This window comes from Podarcis cretensis, assembly GCF_951804945.1.
Source record: "Podarcis cretensis genome assembly, chromosome: 14".
NCBI lineage: Eukaryota > Metazoa > Chordata > Lepidosauria > Squamata > Lacertidae > Podarcis > Podarcis cretensis.
In genome coordinates, this window is record NC_137183.1 from 40,954,462 (window position 1) to 40,971,453 (window position 16,992).

Here is a 16,992-nt window from a genome sequence, read left to right on the forward strand (position 1 = left end):
TATCCCACCTTCCCTCCAAGTGGCACAAGGTGGTATATATAGTTCTCTTCCTCCCCATTTTACCCTCAAAGCAACCCTGTGCAGTAGGTGAGGCTGAGAGATGGTGACTGGCCCAAGGTCACCCTAGTGTGAGCTTCATGGCTGTGTGGGTGTAGCTATCAGGTGGGATTACTATGAGGAATTATGAAATATGGAGCAAGCCATTGTGTCCACAATGAAAGCATTGCGTTGACTGAGTTTGATTCATTGACAATAATTTCTGATCAAATCCAACAAGCCTCTGCACCTCTGGCCATTTTCTCTGCTGTTCCTTTTCTCTGCCTGACGGGCACGCATAAGCATTTTGAAACACAGACCAGGCATCCTCAGTACATAAAGATAGTAGGTTACTTTGATGTAGTTTGTTAAGATAGATCTTAAAGGCCAGGAGGAGAGTTCACAAGGAGATGGTAAATACTGCCATCCTTCCTCTCCTGTTTACTGATGTTTATGACCTCTGGGTTTCCTAAAAGCATTCCTCCTTGTTTCCTATTTTATTTACTCTGAACAATGTATGCATGCTCAAATTAGCTCTTTGTAGTTATAACTTTAACTTTGTCCCGCGTGGAGTTTTTTGAAATGCTTAGAGGAAATCTGATTGGTTCTTATGAACACTGTGTAAAAAAGTTCTTTTGTGAATAAAACGACCTGGGCCAAGGGGTGGACAGGATTATTATTGGCACTCCTCCCAGAGTCTTGCTGGTCAAGCCTCGTGTGTATTTTATTAATCAGAGTCCAATCCTTCCTTGGGGAACACAAAAAGTGGGGATTCAAACCCTAGTCTCCCTAGCCCAGGCATAGGCAAACTCGGGCCTCCAGATGTTTTGGGACTACAACTTCCATCATTCCTGACCACTGGTCCTGTTAGCTAGGAATGATGGGAGTTGTAGTCCCGAAACATCTGGAGGGCCAAGTTTGCTATGCCTGCCCTAGCCCTAGTCCAACACTCTAACCAACATTCAATTGACAACACAGATAACTAACAATGAGAAAGGCAGCGCTAAGGGACAGAGAACACAGAAGAGGTTAAATGCCAGAAGAAAACATGCCTGGAATTCTGCTTCCATGTGGCCAGTCTATTGGAAAACCATAAACAAGATGCAAAGGCACTGTCCCTCTCCTGCTCATGTTTCCCAACAACTGATGATCCCCAGGTCCTGACAAACCTATAGCCCCAGAAACCAAGGCACAAGTGAAGTCTCCTTTTCTTTCTCCTTCCTTTGGGTACCTCAGATTTTCGCCTCCTTCCGAGCACTCGTATGCCAACTGGTCAGGCAGATCCAAAACGAAGCTCTTCAGCAGCGTCAGTTCGAGAGCAGTCCAGATCTCCTCCTCGGAGCACACGCCCAAAGGATCAAGGTTCATTCTTAGAGAGCCCGAAAACAAAACTGGGTCCTGAGCAGAGGGAAAACACCAGAGAATTCTCACCTGGGTCTGGACTAGGGATGGGGTAATCTGTCCCTTTCAGGCTTTCTCCATGTCTCATCTTCCAATCTTAAATTGAGTTCTCCATATTTCTACATCCAGCTTTAGACCTCCCCTGGAAACCTAAAGGGGATGCAAGATCTATGGGGGTGTTAATGCTGTACGCCCCTCCAGCCTATGCTCAGTTTGTATGCATGGGAAACTAAAACCATATATCCTGAAGACACCACAGCCTCTGCTGAAACCAAAGCTGAGTAAGTACAGGAATCTTGGAGACAATATTGTTGTAACCCACCCTGGGATCTTATGGTGAAGGGAGGGTTAGAAATCCTAATAATAAACTGATCACTGCCACCAGGAAGCAGCTTCATACCTGTGGGATAATGGCAACCTTGCTTCTCAGGTCGTGCAGACCCAAAAGGGCAATATTGGTCCCATCAATCACAATCTCTCCCGCAGCAGCTTCGACTAGCCTCAGAAGTCCCATGGCTAGGGAAGACTTCCCGGCCCCTGTTCTTCCAGCTATGCCAACCTAAGAGATAAGAGAGCTTTGAGATGCAAGAGAGGTAGCAGAGCTGTGAAAAGTGAAGTCAGCCAAAAGCTTGGATTTGTGCTGAATCTTTGCCAATGCTGCTTTTATTCCAACAAGACATTTTTCAAACATCAAAGTCACACACAGGAAAACGAGTTGCAGGATTTCAGCAGGAATTTGCGGGACATGCACCGAATGGAAATGAAGCAGTATGCCCATCCCAAAACTTTTGCAGACACGAAAACAGGGTTTGCATATACCATCGTGAGCACAAATCATCCTGAAAAAGGATGTCTGCATTGGACCTCAAACTAGCAAAGTGGGAAAAGATCAGCTTCATATAACACCTTTTCCCACATTCTCTCTTTGGAAAGGATGCAATTTCTTCTTGAGTAGCGCTTACCCAATAAACACACCTCCCTCCAAGTACTTAAGGTGTCATAGGCACCCAAAATGGCCCGCCTTACCTTTTCTCGTCCATTGATGTTGAGGTTGATGTTCTCCAAAGCTAATTCTAAGCCTGGCCTGTATCGCAAGCTGTAGCCTTTGAATTCAATCTTCCCTTCAGTGGGCCAGTTCTCATGCAGGAGGTGGTTGTCCAAAGTCCAGGGAGCCTGAACAGAGACACAGTGGCACCTCAAGCTCAAAAACACCAGGTATCAAGCAGCTGTGAAACTGAGCAACTACAAAAGGGTTGCTATAGTGGGGCTTTAAATCCTGTGGCTTCAGGGTTAAGCGGATGGGCTGACAGCCAATTTTCTTCTGAGCCATGTTTGGGGCGAGGGAGCTAGTAGTAAGAAAACAGAGTACCATGCTAGTTGCCCCTGTCTGTGCAAACTTGCCGGAAGGTGCGCAATCCTGAGCCAGCACTCTCCTTGCTGGACAAACCAACAACTGCAGCCAGGAAGGAAAAGTGCAGAGTGAATGAGAGTGAGACAAAAGGCTGTTAGGCCCTTTAAACGTGCTCCGTTTGCTTCATGGCAGGAGGAGAAAATGGAGGCTGATGGGGCAGGAGAGACAGCTGCTAGCTTATAGGCCACAAATACAGTGGTACCCCAGGTTACATACGCTTCAGTTTACATACGCTTCAGGTTACAGACTCTACTAACCCAGAAATAGTGCTTCAGGTTAAGAACTTTGCTTCAGGATAAGAACAGAAATCGGGCTTTGGCGGCACGGCAGCAGCAGGAGGCCCCATTAGCTAAAGTGGTGCTTCAGGTTAAGAACAGTTTCAGGTTAAGAATGGACCACCAGAACGAATTAAGTACTTAACCCGAGGTACCACTGTATCTGAAAGGCTGCCTCCTTCCCTACAGATCCCCTCAGTGTTAGGGGAGGCAGAAGAGGTCCTCTTGACATTTCCACCTCTCTTGGATGCATGGAGGGTGGAGGTCTAGGAGAGGGACCCTAAGCTGAGGATTCCCACCCCACCGAGGTTCCTCTGGCACCTTCCCTGGAAAGCTTTTGTCATATGATGAAGACATGCCTCTTCACCATAGGCTTTTGGCCCACCCTATTCTTCTGATTGGAAATGTTTCTTTTTTTAAAAAAAACGAAAACAAAACTATTTTTATTAAAGCTTGAGAAACAAAGAAAAAAAAATATCCAGAAGTTGACAAGAAATTCTAACTGCTTTTAATATTGTATTGTAATATTGCTGTCACCGCCCATGCCTAAAAGGCACGAAAGACATCTAACAGATGAAAAGAAGAGGAGTTTGGATTTGATACCCCGCTTTATCACTACCTGAAGGAGTCTCAAAGCGGCTCACATTCTCCTTTCCCTTCCTCCCCAACAACAAACACTCTATGAGGTGAGTGGGGCTGAGAGACTTCAAAGAAGTGTGACTAGCCCAAGGTCACCCAGCAGCTGCATGTGGAGGAGTGGAGACGCGAACCCGGTTCACCGGAATACGAGTCCACTGCTCTTAACCACTACACCACACTGATTATGATGAAGGTGACAGCATCCCAAGAGAGGAAGGATGGAAGGAAATATGTAGTCCCAGAATCCCAGAGACTTAGAAGCTATGGAGGTGTGATCCTCTCTCCCTTAGAGAGAGGCAATAATGGGGATGGAGCTAACATACGAGTGGAGCAATTCATTTTCTCTTTCCCACTAAAGAAGGCTTGTTCTTTTTTTCTTGCTCCTGCCTGCCTTCTACTGCAAGAATGGGGAAGTTTTCTGTCAAGGGTTGCATTCTTTCAGGGGCAAATCCATCGTTTCTCATTTTCTCCAGTCTGAACTTTGGTCATTTACATTTCTACATTTGTGTTGTGTGTGTGTATACACACACACACACACACACACACACACATATTTATTTCATCAGCATTATAGCGAAGATTCTCCCCAATAGGTACATTTTTCCTAAACAATTCCGCCTAATGTATTTTTGTGTGTGCGCGCAAAGTATTTTCTCCTAATATAATGCAGTTTTGTATGTTGCTTTCAGTAACATATGCATTTATCTGCCCACTTTAACATAATATATGCATTTTTGGACACATGCCTTGGCTGGAGAATTACATTGCAAAATGAAGGCTTAATTTTGAAGGACAGCTCTGGTTTGGTTTACATATTGTTTACATTAGGTAGGTTTGCTTTTAAATGCAAGCTGAGTCAAATTACTCCCCCATCAGAAGGCTGGAGCCAAAGGTGGGAGGAACTGACCCTTTTCTCAGCCCCCCTTATGACCTCCCTGCTACTCTCTCTCTCTCTCTCTGCCCAGAGGGTTGCTGGAAGGACAGATCAAAATTGCTAAGAACATGAGAAAGCCAAGCTTGATCGGGGCAAAAACTTTGCACCTTTTTCTCACAGTGGCCAACCAATGAGAAGCAGGACCCTGAGAGCAACAGCGTTCTTCCCCCCAAGTAGGAACTCATAGCTTGGAGGGAGCTTCCCCACCTATTCTCACACCATGCATCAATCCACCCATTTGGGCTTTCTACATGAATTAACTGAAGGAGAATGCCATCACTTACCTCTTTGGGCGTCATTGAGTAATCAGTCACTCTCTCTACAGACACAATGTTGTTATCCATTTCTGCTAAGGAGCGCACCATCCAGTTCAAAACACCGGTAATCTGAACAAAATGAGAGTGGGGAGGAGGCACAAAATGACAGGGAGCTGAGATGGATTAGGTAGTACCGGATCCACATTCCTCCTATGGACAGCCAGTGTGGTGTAGTGATTAACACGTTGGACTTAGGACGTGGGAGACCAGGGTTTGAATCCCCACTTGGCCATGCAGCTCACTGTGAGCTCTTTGGAGAAAAAGGTGGGATATAAATGCAATAATAAAATAAAATAAAAATACACTGAAAATTAAAAATGTAAATACAGGCCTTATAAGGAGGAACTGCACCCCTCACACCTTGAAATTGCATTTTAACTTTTATCATTCCTTGCCTAAACAACCAGGGAGCGAGGCTAACAGGGTTAATAACCAATACATTGAGTTAATTTTGGGGCAAGGAGCAGGGAACGACCTTGTTTTTGACAGCTAAAGAATTCCTGAGAGAAAGCCACCACACCTCTGTTTAAAAACCTCCAATGAAGGAGCGTCTACCATCTTCCAAGGCAGTCCATTCCACTCCTTTCTTGGAATTTGAATACACTGGTTTGGGTTCTAGCCTCTGGGACAGCAGAAAACAAGCCTGCTCCATCTTGTATGTATCAATCATTCTCCTTTATTGGCACAAAAAAGTGCATCGTATAGCATGTGAATATAATACTCTACAGCTCAAAATCCTATGAGCCTCATCAAACCGATTCCTGTGCACTTCTTGCTAAACAAAAGCAAACAAACAAACAACCTTGTTTTCTTTGCCAGATAAGGACATGGTGATGTGTTCAGGTTACCTGCAGAGCACAGGAAACAGAAAAGCCCACGATCCCTGGACTGAGGTGGGATTTGTTCACCACAGCAAGTAAAGCTGCAAACAAGACGATGCCGTTCCCCAGGAATTCTGTGTTCGTGGCAAGCCACCTGGGATATTAAAAGAGAGAGAGAAAGGTGCCTGGTTCTCACATGTCACAGACTGGCTGGATGCAAAGGAGTGGTGGGAGGCACCAGCTGGGGAGCCCCCAGTAATAATAATAATAATAATAATAATAATAATAATAATAATAATTTATTATTTATACCCTGCCCATCTGGCTGGGTTTCCCCAGCCACTCTGGAGGATTCCAACAGAATATTAAAATACAATAACCTGTTAAACATTAAAAGCTTCCCTAAACAGGGCAGCCTTCAGATGTCTTCTAAAAGTCTGGTAGTTGTTCTTCTCTTTGACATCTGGTGGGAGGGCGTTCCACAGGGCGGGTGCCACTACCGAGAAGGCCCTCTGCCTGGTTCCCTGTAACTTGGCTTCTTGCAGTGAGGGAAACGCCACTGCCCTCGGCGCTGGACCTCAGTGTCCGGCAGAATGATGGGGGTGGAGACGCTCCTTTAGGTATACTGGACGAAGGCCTTCCCCCAGGGGGAAGAAGGCTCAGTCCTGAGGGCCACATGGAGAGGTCATCCCCCGGGCCTGAGGTTCTCCACCCATGTGTGGTGTGCCACAGGACTGCAAAGACAGCCATTTTCTGGGGCCTGGAGACCAAGGGGCATACTGTGCCAATAGGGTAAAGGTAAAAGACCCCTGGATGGTTAAATCCAGTAAAGTCAACTATGGGGTTGTGGTGCTCATCTCGCTTTCAGGCTGTGGGAGCCAGCTTTTGTCCATAGACAGCTTTCCGGGTCATGTGGCCAGCATGACTAAACCGCTTCTGGTGCAATGGGACACCGTGACGGAAACCAGAGCACATGGAAACGCCATTTACCTTCCTGCCACAGCGGTACCTATTTATCTACTTGCACTGGCATGCTTTTGAACTGCCAGGTTGGTGGGAACCGGGACACAGCAACGGGAGCTCAACCCATCGTGGGGATTCGAACCACCGACCTTCCGATCGGCAAGCCCAAGAGGCTCAGTGGTTTAGACCACAGCACCACCTGCATCCAAGAGGACAGCCATTCTGAGCCCAACTGTAAAAGCTTGGAGCATGGCATTCTCTTTCCTTCTCAGAAGCTGTAACGTCATACCTGTCAGCCACCATGGCCGGGAAAGACGCCCTGTGGTTTTCGTCCACCTTAAGGTCGTTCTGCAGAATAAAACGCCGCTGGTCCTTGTATGCACGGATGACGATGCTGCCTTGGAAGGTCTCTGAAATGTGGGAATAGATGGGCGAGCGGCTGGCAGCTTCCAGGCGTTTCAGCTGGCAGGAGGTGGTGACGAAGAAGCTCTGAGGGACAGAAGGAAGAAGAAAGAGACATCACGGAAGCAGAGCGGCCATTCCCAAGCTGGGGTTCTCTGGACCTTGTTGGCCTCCAACTCTCATCAAACCCAGCAAGCAAGGGATTGTGAGAGTTGTTGCATTAAGCATCTGCAAAGGAACACTGTAGCAGAGTGTCCAAGTCTACTATTACAGTGGCTCAGGAAAGTAAGTCATTGTTTAAATTCCAATATAGTCTTATTGCTGTTCAGCCACTGTGTTGTGAACTAAGATCTATGGGCATAGGGCAGCATACAAATTTAATCATAAATAATAATGATATTTTATGGGTGGTTTTTTTTAAAGCTTTCTGTTTTTCCCGTGTTTGTTTTAATTTTTGTATGCCGCCTTGAGTCCTGGTTCTGGGCAAGAGGTGGGGTATAAGTAAAATAATACTATTTTAATGAAGAGAGCAGGTTGCACATTCACCTCTAATTACAACAATGAACTGGCCCACAAACATGGCAGAGGGAGCTAACGTGTACCTGGAACACAGCATACAAGGCTGTCAGGGGGACTATAGCCACCACGGCTATTGGAGTGGCCATGATGATAACCACGTAGATCTCTAGCAGAATGAAGAGGAACCCCAGCAAGGACTTCAGCTTGTCTGGGATGATGGAATCAATGGCGTCCATTTCTTTGGAGAAGCGGTTGAGCAGCTCGCCGCTAGGCGTCCGTTCAAAGAACGACATCGGCAACCGGAGGACATCGTGTAGGAGCCTCCGGAAGAGCTCGTGGGAGGCCACCGTCCCGGCCAGGAAGACGGAGGCTATCGATCCAAACTTGCCAATGGCTGCAATGCAAGAGAGCCAGTGTGGCGTAACGGTTAAGAGTGTTGAACGATGGTTTGGGTTGTTGTGAGGGTGAAATAGGGCTGTATGAGACAGGAAGGTACTGTGTTTTACCCCTGAGGGATAGCTCAGTTGGTAGAGCATGAGACTCTCAAGCCCAGGGTCATGGGTTCAAACCCCACATTGGGTTAAAGATTCCTCATGGCAGGGGTTTGGATTAGATGATCCTTGTGGCTCCTTCCAGCTCTTCTATGATTCTATGAGGCAGTGAAAACCACACACACCACCTTGAGCTCCTTGGAAGAAAAGGCAGTATACAAAGGGGATAAATAAACTGATAATAATAGATGAGATACAGTGGTACCTCGGGTTACATACGCTTCAGGTTACATACGCTTCAGGTTACAGACTCCACTAACCCAGAAATAGTGCTTCAGGTTAAGAACTTTGCTTCAGGATAAGATCAGAAATCGTGCTCTGGCAGCGCGGCAGCAGCAGGAAGCCCCATTAGCTAAAGTGGTGCTTCAGGTTAAGAACAGTTTCAGGTTAAGAACGGACCTCCGGAACAAATTAATTACTTAACCCGAGGTACCACTGTACTTTCTTTTATTATTAATATTAAGATGGCCTGGGCTGGTTAACTAGATAGATAAGATAATGAGGGCCTTTCTAGTTAGCTCACTGTTATGTACTAAGCTTAGATCCTAGAACAGTAGGCAAGTAGGATCCTCGAATGCAACAACTGATTGGCTGGCAGGAAAAGACCAATCAGGCTCCAGGAGGAAGTTAATCAGCCTATTAGGCTGGTAGGATCCTAGAATGCAACAACTGATTAGCCTACAGGAAAAGACTAATCAGGCTCCACGGGGGAAGCAGAATCAGCCAATCAGACGGGACTCATTGTGTAAATAATGTATATAAAAGCCTGAGGTTTGGGGGGCAATTCAATCACTGTTTTACAAGCTGCAATAAAGAGCATGAAATCACTACAGGACACCGAGTATAGTACCCTCACAATAGCAGATTAAAGCAAAATACTATGAAGGAAAACAACCAAATTACACCAGAGACATTGATAACCAGAAGGAAAAGTGACCTGGGAAAAGTCTCAGGGGCTGTGTAGTGAAGCCTCAAGGGCCACAAGGAATTTGCAGAAAGGACCCAGGGAGACTGCAGGGCTGAACAAACCTTGGGCGAATCCGAGGAAAAAGTAAATGCCAATTCGGAGCTCAGTATGCTGCTGCGTTCCATTGTAAACAGGGTCGTTGGCCCACAGGCTGAGCCAGTAACCTTGGCAAAAGGATGCAGCTTGTTGGCAGATAAACAAAATTAGAATGTAAGCCCAGAGGAAAGACCCCGCCACTCTCAGGTAGGTCAGGTAGACTGAAGTCTTCGCCTAGAGAGACAAACGGGATAAAAAAGCTCAGGTTGGCTAAGCTAGGAAGACAGGAAGCTGCCTTTTATGGACAAATCCACACCACACATTAAAAAAACTATGATGCCACTTCAGACAGCCATGGCTTCTCCCAGAGAATCCTGGGAGCTGTAGTTTGTTAAGGGTGCTGAGAGGAGACCCCCGCCGTTCCCCTCCCAGAGCTATGTTTCTCAGAGTGGCCTAACAATCAACCCCTCTTCCCAGGGAGTTGTGATAGAAAACTGTGTTATTATACACAACTAAGTAATTTCAAATTACCCTCCCAGTTTGCTGTTTCTCGCCTTCTGTCGTGAATTCTGCTCCATCTGTTTCCTTGCAACCGCCTCTCTTTTCCAAAGACTTGTAAGACCTTGATAGAAAGAAGCAGCAAGATGGGTTGATTTCATGTATTGGGTTATCACAGTCCAAAACGCTTTACTTGGGGCACAATCCTATTCTCAAATTCCAGTGGCTAAGGGTTCATAGGGTTTGGTGGAAGCCCCCGCTAAACCGACAGAATACCAGCGATGCAGCCCTGTTTCCTTTCCACTGCAGTTTGCCTTCTGCATTATTCATCTCACTGCCCACTGCGGCAAAATTCATTGCCACTGTGCTATCCCACCCCGTTCATTTCAATTAAAAGGAATGCAAATGGGGATAAATGTGATCGCTGACATAACTTTTGCAGACTAAGAGTAGCAACCATAAATACCCGATATATTTGCTAGACTGATTTCCACCCTGGATATAGGACAAATACCGTATTTTTCGCTCCATAAGATGCACTTTTTTCCTCCTAAAAAGTAAGGGGAAATATGAGTGCGTCTTATGGAGCGAATGGCGCTGCACAGAGAGGGAGAGCTGTGCAGCGCCCCTTCAGTGAAGCACCTCTCCTGGCTTCTGCCTTAGCTGCACGCAGCCTCTTCGGGCAGAGGGAGACTTCATCCCGCTGCCCGGGAGAGGCTGCACGCGGCTATCCCAGAAGCCAGAGGCTATCCCAGAAGCCAGATCCCTCTTGCTGTTCTGGCTTCTAGGATTCAGAATATTTTTTTTGCTTGTTTTCCTCCTCCCAAAACTAGGTGCGCCTTATGGTCTGGTGCGTCTTATGGAGCGAAAAATACAGTAAGTGAACACTAGCAATTTCTATTCCTTTTTCCATTCTTGTCAGAATTCTGCAAGATCCCTACTTCCCAAATGGTATTTTCTCCCTTTAAAAAATAGCATGGAATCTCTTGTGCACCATCAGAGTGAAAATATACTTAAGATAAGTGAAAGGGCTCTTGCTGAGCTTTAAAGAGCTTTCGGGTATTGCCTCAGGTTCATGACTGAGGTCACATCTACACCACACACGTAAAACATGGAGAATCCTGGGAACCATAATTCATTAGGGGGCTGAGAACTGCAGCTCTGAGAGGACAGCAGCCTTAACAAACACGGTTTCCAGGACTCTTTGTAGGAAGCCATGGCTGTTTAAGTGATACAAGGGTGTGTTAAATGTATGTGTGGATGTGATGTGAGGTTGCAATCCTAACTATGGCTACTCAGAAGTAAGTCCCATTGGATTGAGTGGAGCTTGCTCACAGATAAGTATGGTTTGCAGTTTCTATAACTTACTATCTCAATTACTTACCCTCCAAGTTTTCCGTGGCAGGCCATGTGTCCTTTGGTGACAATTTCAACACTTCCTGTACCTGTGCAATTAAGAAGTTTCAAAATACATGTGTGTGAGACAGATTTTGCTATAGCTCCCAAAATAACATGGGAAATTCCTGAAATTAACAAACACTTCAGGGGCCGATTCTTTACTGATGCCTCATAGCATTATGATCCGTTGTGACTTGAAATACCTTGTAAATCCTGGTCCTCTTTCTCATCTGTGTCGTGTGACCTCAAGAAGTCTGCAAAAGCCCATTGTCTCTGCACAAGTTCACGGTAAGAACCTTTCTCAGAGATCATTCCGTTCATTATAACAATGATGTTATCCACTTTGGGCAAAATATGGATTGTGTTGGTCACTAGAACACGAGTCTGGAAAGAAAAGAAACAATCCATCACTTTGTGGTGTCTGTTCTCTTTGATTCCACTGTACCATACAAATAAGATTTCCTGCTGCCAGATTTTACATCTTCCTGTGCTGACAAACAGTAAAAGGTAGAGGTAAAGGACCCCTGACAGCTAAGTCCAGTTGCGAATGACTTTGGGGTTGTGGCGCTGATCTCGCTTTACTGGCTGAGGAAGCCGACGCTTGTCCGCAGACAGTTTTTCTGGGTCATGTGGCCAGCATGACTAAGCCGCTTCTGGCAAAACCAGAGCAGTGCACGGAAGCGCCATTCACCTTCCTGCCAGAGCAGTACCTATTTATCTACTTGAACTTTGACGTGCTTTCGAACTGCTAGGTTGGCAGGAGCTGGGACCGAGCAACGGGAGCTCACCCTGTTGCAGGGATTTTAACCGCCGACCTTCTGATCAGCAAGACCTAGGCTCAGTGGTTTAGACCATAGCACCACCCGCTGACCAATAGTAAGAGACACAAATACAGTGGTGCCTCGCAAGACGAAATTAATTCGTTCCGCAAGTTTTTTCTTCTTGAGAGTTTTTTGTCTTGCGAAGCACGGTTTCCCATAGGAATGCATTGAAAATCAATCAATGCGTTCCTATGGAAACCGCCTTCAGACCAGGTCCGGGGACAGTCTGTCCCCCGACCTCTTCTGAAGGCTGGGGGGGGGGGGGGCAAGGGCTTTTCTTCCCACCGCCAGCCTTCAGAACAGCCTTCTGAAGGCTGGCGGTGGGAAGAAAAGCCCTTCTCTCCACCTCCCGCCCCGCAAGCTCCGGGGACAGGAGGGCTTTGCTGCCGACCACCAGCATTTTAAAAGCCCCCGGGACAGCGGAGACTTCTCCGCTGTCCCGGGGCGATTTTAAAATGCTGGCGGGCGGCAGCGAAGCTTTCGCTGCTGACCCCCAGCATTTTAAAAGCCCCCGGGACAGTGGAGGTCTTCTGAAGGCAGGCGGTGGGCGAAAGTCTTTGCTCCCCCCCGCCTGCCTTCAAAAGCCGTCCGGGATAGCGGAGAAACGCGCTGCGCTTCTCCGCTATCCTGGGAAGGCAGGCTGGGGGAGCAAAGACTTTTGCCCCCCGCCGGCCTTCAGAAGAGGTCCAGGACCTCTTCTGAAGGCCGGCGGTGGGCGAAAGTCTTTGCTCCCGACGGCCAGCATTTTAAAAGCGGTCCGGGATAGTGGGAAAGCGCAGCGCGCTTCCCTGCTATCCCGGACCGCTTTTAAAATGCTGGCGGTGGGGAGCAAAGCCTTTCGGCCCCCGCCGGCCTTCCTGGACCTCTTCTGAAGGCCGGAGGGGGGCGAAAGGCTTTGCTCCCCACCGTCAGCATTTAAAAGAGGTCCCCGGAGATTTCCCTATGGGCTTTCTTCTTGCGAAGCAAGCCCATAGGGAAATTCGTCTTGCGGAACGACTCAAAAATGGAAAACTCTTTCGTCTTGCGAGTTTTTCGTTTTGCGAGGCGTTCGTCTTGCGAGGCACCACTGTAGAAAAAAAACAGGGGTTCAGGCCAATATACAAAGACACAATACGGTATACGGCAAGCAAAGTATAACAAATGTATTCATCACTGTTGTTGGTGTAATGACGATAATAATAATACTTATCAATTTTATTTGTCACCTTTTACAGCAAAGTGTCTCAAAGCAACTTAGGTCATCAAACGAGAAACAATGAAATCAAATATTAAAACAGCAATAAAACAAGACAGGGAGGGGCGGTATTCAACTTAGTTTTACTCGGAGAAGATCCACTGAAATTAATGGACCTAACTTTGTCATGTTCATTCGTTTCAACGGGTTGCTCTGAATAGAACTTAGTTGAATATAACCCCTAAAGTACTCCTCCAAATGTGTGTGTGTGTGTGTGTATGTATAGAAAGAGAGAGAATGTATCCTACAAATCCCACTTAATGATGAGCACCACTAAGCCCATTGGCATATCTAACTGCTCTCCTAATTAAAGATCAAAAGTCTGGCACCTATAAACAAACAATGATGGCATCAGGTGAGCATTCCCCAAGCAGGGAGCCACCACTGAAAAGGCCTCTGTCTTTGTCAAGTGACAACTAGAGGGAAGAAGGGAGAATTTGCTTCGGTCTGCTCTTGCTGCAATTCCCTACCCCAAACTGGTGTCATCCAGACATTTTGGACACCAACTCCCATCAGTCCCAACCAACATGGCCATTGATCAAGGATGATGGGAACTGTAGTAGCTGGTGGCTTTTGGGAGACAAAATGCTGGATGAGATGGACTCTTGGTTAGATCTAGCAAAAAGATTAAAATTCATGTGCACCGTTCAGAAACTATATTAGGCATGCATCAGTTTGCGTTATGTGTGTGTATATCTTCTATGCCCAGTTTCAAGCACCATTAAACAGCGGATTCTAGTTTAACTTCACCCCTTCTTCATCATTTTAGCACTAAATGGCTGTGTTCCTCTTCTGAAACTCTGTTCAACTGGATGATTTTAGGACTACATACTGGATCCTTTAAAGTCATGAAAGAAAAGGCATCCATATCGGGCTTAAAGAGAGAGGGAGAAATTAGTACCTTGTTTTTTAATAAGCCGTTTGGTCCAATGACCTGCTCAAAAATGTGCTGGCCAACCTGAGAATCCACAGCAGAAAGGGGGTCATCCAGAAGGTAAATTGAAGCCTTCTTGTAAACAGCCCGAGCCAGACTGAGCCTCTGCTTCTGTCCTCCAGAAATGTTTATGCCCTGTTGCAACACAAAAAAGTTATCCACAATACATACACACATCCCTCATCACAGAGTTCCTGAAAAGGGTTTTTCATAAGTGAGACTGAAATTGGTTTTCCCAGTTTCCTGCATCTGCAAAACCCCAGATTGGCTAGAAAATCACTTAAGCATTGTGCTGAAAAGTCTTCTGGGTTTAGGAAACTCAGCCCTTACACATCCATCCTATGCAAGGCCAGGCCATCCAAACATCAGCTTCATATAAGAAGCTGCCTTGCAAAGAGTAGACCATCAGTCCAGCTAGTTCAGTATTGTCTGCAATGACTGGCAGTGGCCCTCCAAAGTTTCAGATGGAGACATTCCTAGTTCTACTTAAAGGCAGACATATCCCAAGCATCTCCATCAATGCATCTCCATCAATCCATGTGCTTTGGGTGGAGAACTGCATCCAAGAATTTGGAGAAGTGAGGCTTTTGAAGAAAAGCTGCATTTTTGGCTCACATAATGTTTTGGAAAGTACTAAACCAATATGTTTGCAATAAAATGCGAGCCAATCCCAAATTCTTCCCCCACAACTACTTGCAGCATCTACCTTAAATTCCTGTATTTTTCAGTGTATAAGACGCCCCCATGTATAAGATGCCCCCTATTTTTGGGGAAAACACCCCTCAGCACTACCTGTGTATAAGACGAGCCCCAACTTTAAATCTAATTTTTTGGTAAAAAAACCCTAGTCTTATACACGGAAAAATACAGTAAATCCCAATACATCTTTTGTTTACTCCTGGTGTAAACAATACTCAGCAAGACAAACCTGACTTGATATAATGCAACTTCCTATGGGTTATATCCATTGCTAGTCTGACCCAGAGTAGACCCACTGAAGTTAGCAGGCATGCCTAACTCAGGTTCTTTCATTTCAATGGGTCCAAGTAGAGCTTAGCTGGAAACACTTCTATGCTCCTGCAAATATTGTCACAACCTGCACCCCACTTTCACTTTGTCTTTTTTTTTAAAAAAAATAATTTTTATTCTTTTTTCAAACACATAATAAAAACAGAACAAGACAAACAGAAGAAAAACAGAAGAAAAATAAGAAAATCAAAACACAAGAAAAAACATACAAAACAATTAAACCAATATAACTTCAAAATCATAGTTTCATACCCTTCTTTCTTTTGACTTCCCCATACCTCCCCATCCCTGCATCCTTGTTTAGTGATTCTTTAGCAACCCTTTAGTCAATTGTCTTAATTCCCTTTCATAAAATTTCCTTTAGTTTTTTAGTTACTGCTGCAGTTCTCTGCCTCTTACCCCCTGACATCTTAACATTCCTCAATTTTGCAATAGTTTTTGAGATATATTTTAAATTTCTTCCAGTCCTCTTCCACTGTCTCCTTCCCCTGGTCGCGGATTCTGCCCGTCATCTCAGCCAGTCCCATAAAGTCCATCACCTTTGTTTGCCATTCTTCCAGAGTAGGTAGTTCTTGCATCTTCCAATACTTCGCCAGTAGAATTCTTGCTGCTGTGGTGGCATACATAAAGAAAATCCTATCCTTCTTTAACACCAATTGGCCAACCATGCCCAAGAGAAAAGCCTCTGGTTTCTTAGGAAAAGTCCACCTAAGGACCTTCTTAATTTCATTATAGATCATTTCCACTTTCACTTTGTCAAAGATAAACCCACACCTGTCAGGGACCGTCCCAGAGAGAAGGAAGAGGAAGACAGTAAAGATTTACAGCAGGGGTTTGAGGGAGGTCGCAGCTCAGAGGCAGATGAGGGGGGAAGTTGGGAGAGCCAGAGCAACAGCTGGCTGACACGTTGTCATTAGAAAGCATTCCAGACCCTCCATCTCCCAGAACCCGGTGAGCCTTAAAAGTAGGAGAGCAAAGAGCTCAAAGACAGAGGGCACGTAGCAGCACCTGTAGAGGAGATGATGAGAATGATGAATGAGGGAGTGGGAGAGATGGGGAGTGGGGTGGAGATTCACTCGGGACAACACCATTATCCAAGAGGCTGGGTTCTATAGCCTCTCTCTGTAAAGACTGAAATAAAAAAGGACTGTAAGAAACTTTTCCTTGTCTTTATATACTTTCTTGGGCAACCAGCCAGGAGCTGCTGACAGCATCCTGACAACAGCATTGCACAGAATAAAAATCAAAATGGAACATCGTGCAGCACATACTGCAATACGACTATAAAATACAAAAATGAGTCCCATTTGGAGGCGGGCATTAAAACACCTGTAGAACATCCCAAACAATCAGGTATTATCATCATTTTTCAAAATTAACTCTTGGCCACACAAATAATGAACCAATAACCTTCTCTCCGATTTCTGTCTGACTTCCAGCAGGGAAGCTCTCCAGATCCGGCTCCAGCGCACAAGCTTCGACCACTCTGTTGTACCACCTCCTATCCATCTCCTGTCCAAATGTGATATTGTCTTCCACTGACATCTTTTGTATCCAGGGTTTCTGGGGAACAAATGCTACTGTGCCCTGCAAAATTAAATTAAGAGATGGTGACAAACATACACTATCTAAGTACCAATTACAGTAGGATGCTAGTTTAATCCCCCCCCATTAAATAAACAAACAAAAAATAAAATGATAACACTTTTTATTCTCTTTGGATACATTTTTTTAAAAATCAGCATAACATCTTTGTTGATGATGGAAAAGACGGCATGTAAACGGTCAGGGAGAGAGATTTCTAGG

At 45.7% G+C, this 16,992-nt stretch overlaps 1 protein-coding gene and 1 long non-coding RNA gene across 10 annotated transcripts in view; one reads left to right on the forward strand and one right to left on the reverse strand.

Moving 5' to 3' along the window:
* LOC307202487 overlaps window positions 1–16,992 on the forward strand; it is a 235,113-nt gene that overhangs the window by 48,263 nt on the left and 169,858 nt on the right. The gene's annotated exons all lie outside the window — the stretch shown is intronic.
* The window catches only part of ABCC6 (ATP binding cassette subfamily C member 6), a 44,010-nt gene that overhangs the window by 2,632 nt on the left and 24,386 nt on the right, over window positions 1–16,992 (reverse strand). For 4 of the 9 annotated variants that reach the window (XM_079952299.1, XM_079952298.1, XM_079952300.1 and 1 more), the window contains 13 exons: window positions 16,597–16,773; window positions 14,125–14,292; window positions 11,372–11,552; window positions 11,155–11,215; window positions 9,804–9,894; window positions 9,299–9,506; window positions 7,802–8,112; window positions 7,087–7,286; window positions 5,862–5,988; window positions 4,981–5,082; window positions 2,464–2,610; window positions 1,838–1,996; window positions 1,268–1,434 (listed from right to left, as the gene is read on the reverse strand). In XM_079952299.1, the coding sequence (XP_079808425.1) occupies window positions 1,268–1,434; window positions 1,838–1,996; window positions 2,464–2,610; window positions 4,981–5,082; window positions 5,862–5,988; window positions 7,087–7,286; window positions 7,802–8,112; window positions 9,299–9,506; window positions 9,804–9,894; window positions 11,155–11,215; window positions 11,372–11,552; window positions 14,125–14,292; window positions 16,597–16,773 (2,099 nt within the window). Of the gene's footprint in view, window positions 1–1,267; window positions 1,435–1,467; window positions 1,606–1,837; window positions 1,997–2,463; window positions 2,611–4,085; window positions 4,160–4,980; window positions 5,083–5,861; window positions 5,989–7,086; window positions 7,287–7,801; window positions 8,113–9,298; window positions 9,507–9,803; window positions 9,895–11,154; window positions 11,216–11,371; window positions 11,553–14,124; window positions 14,293–16,596; window positions 16,774–16,992 lie in introns of those variants that run through there. The other 5 variants (XR_013832879.1, XR_013832880.1, XM_079952301.1 and 2 more) reach the window with 5 other exon arrangements.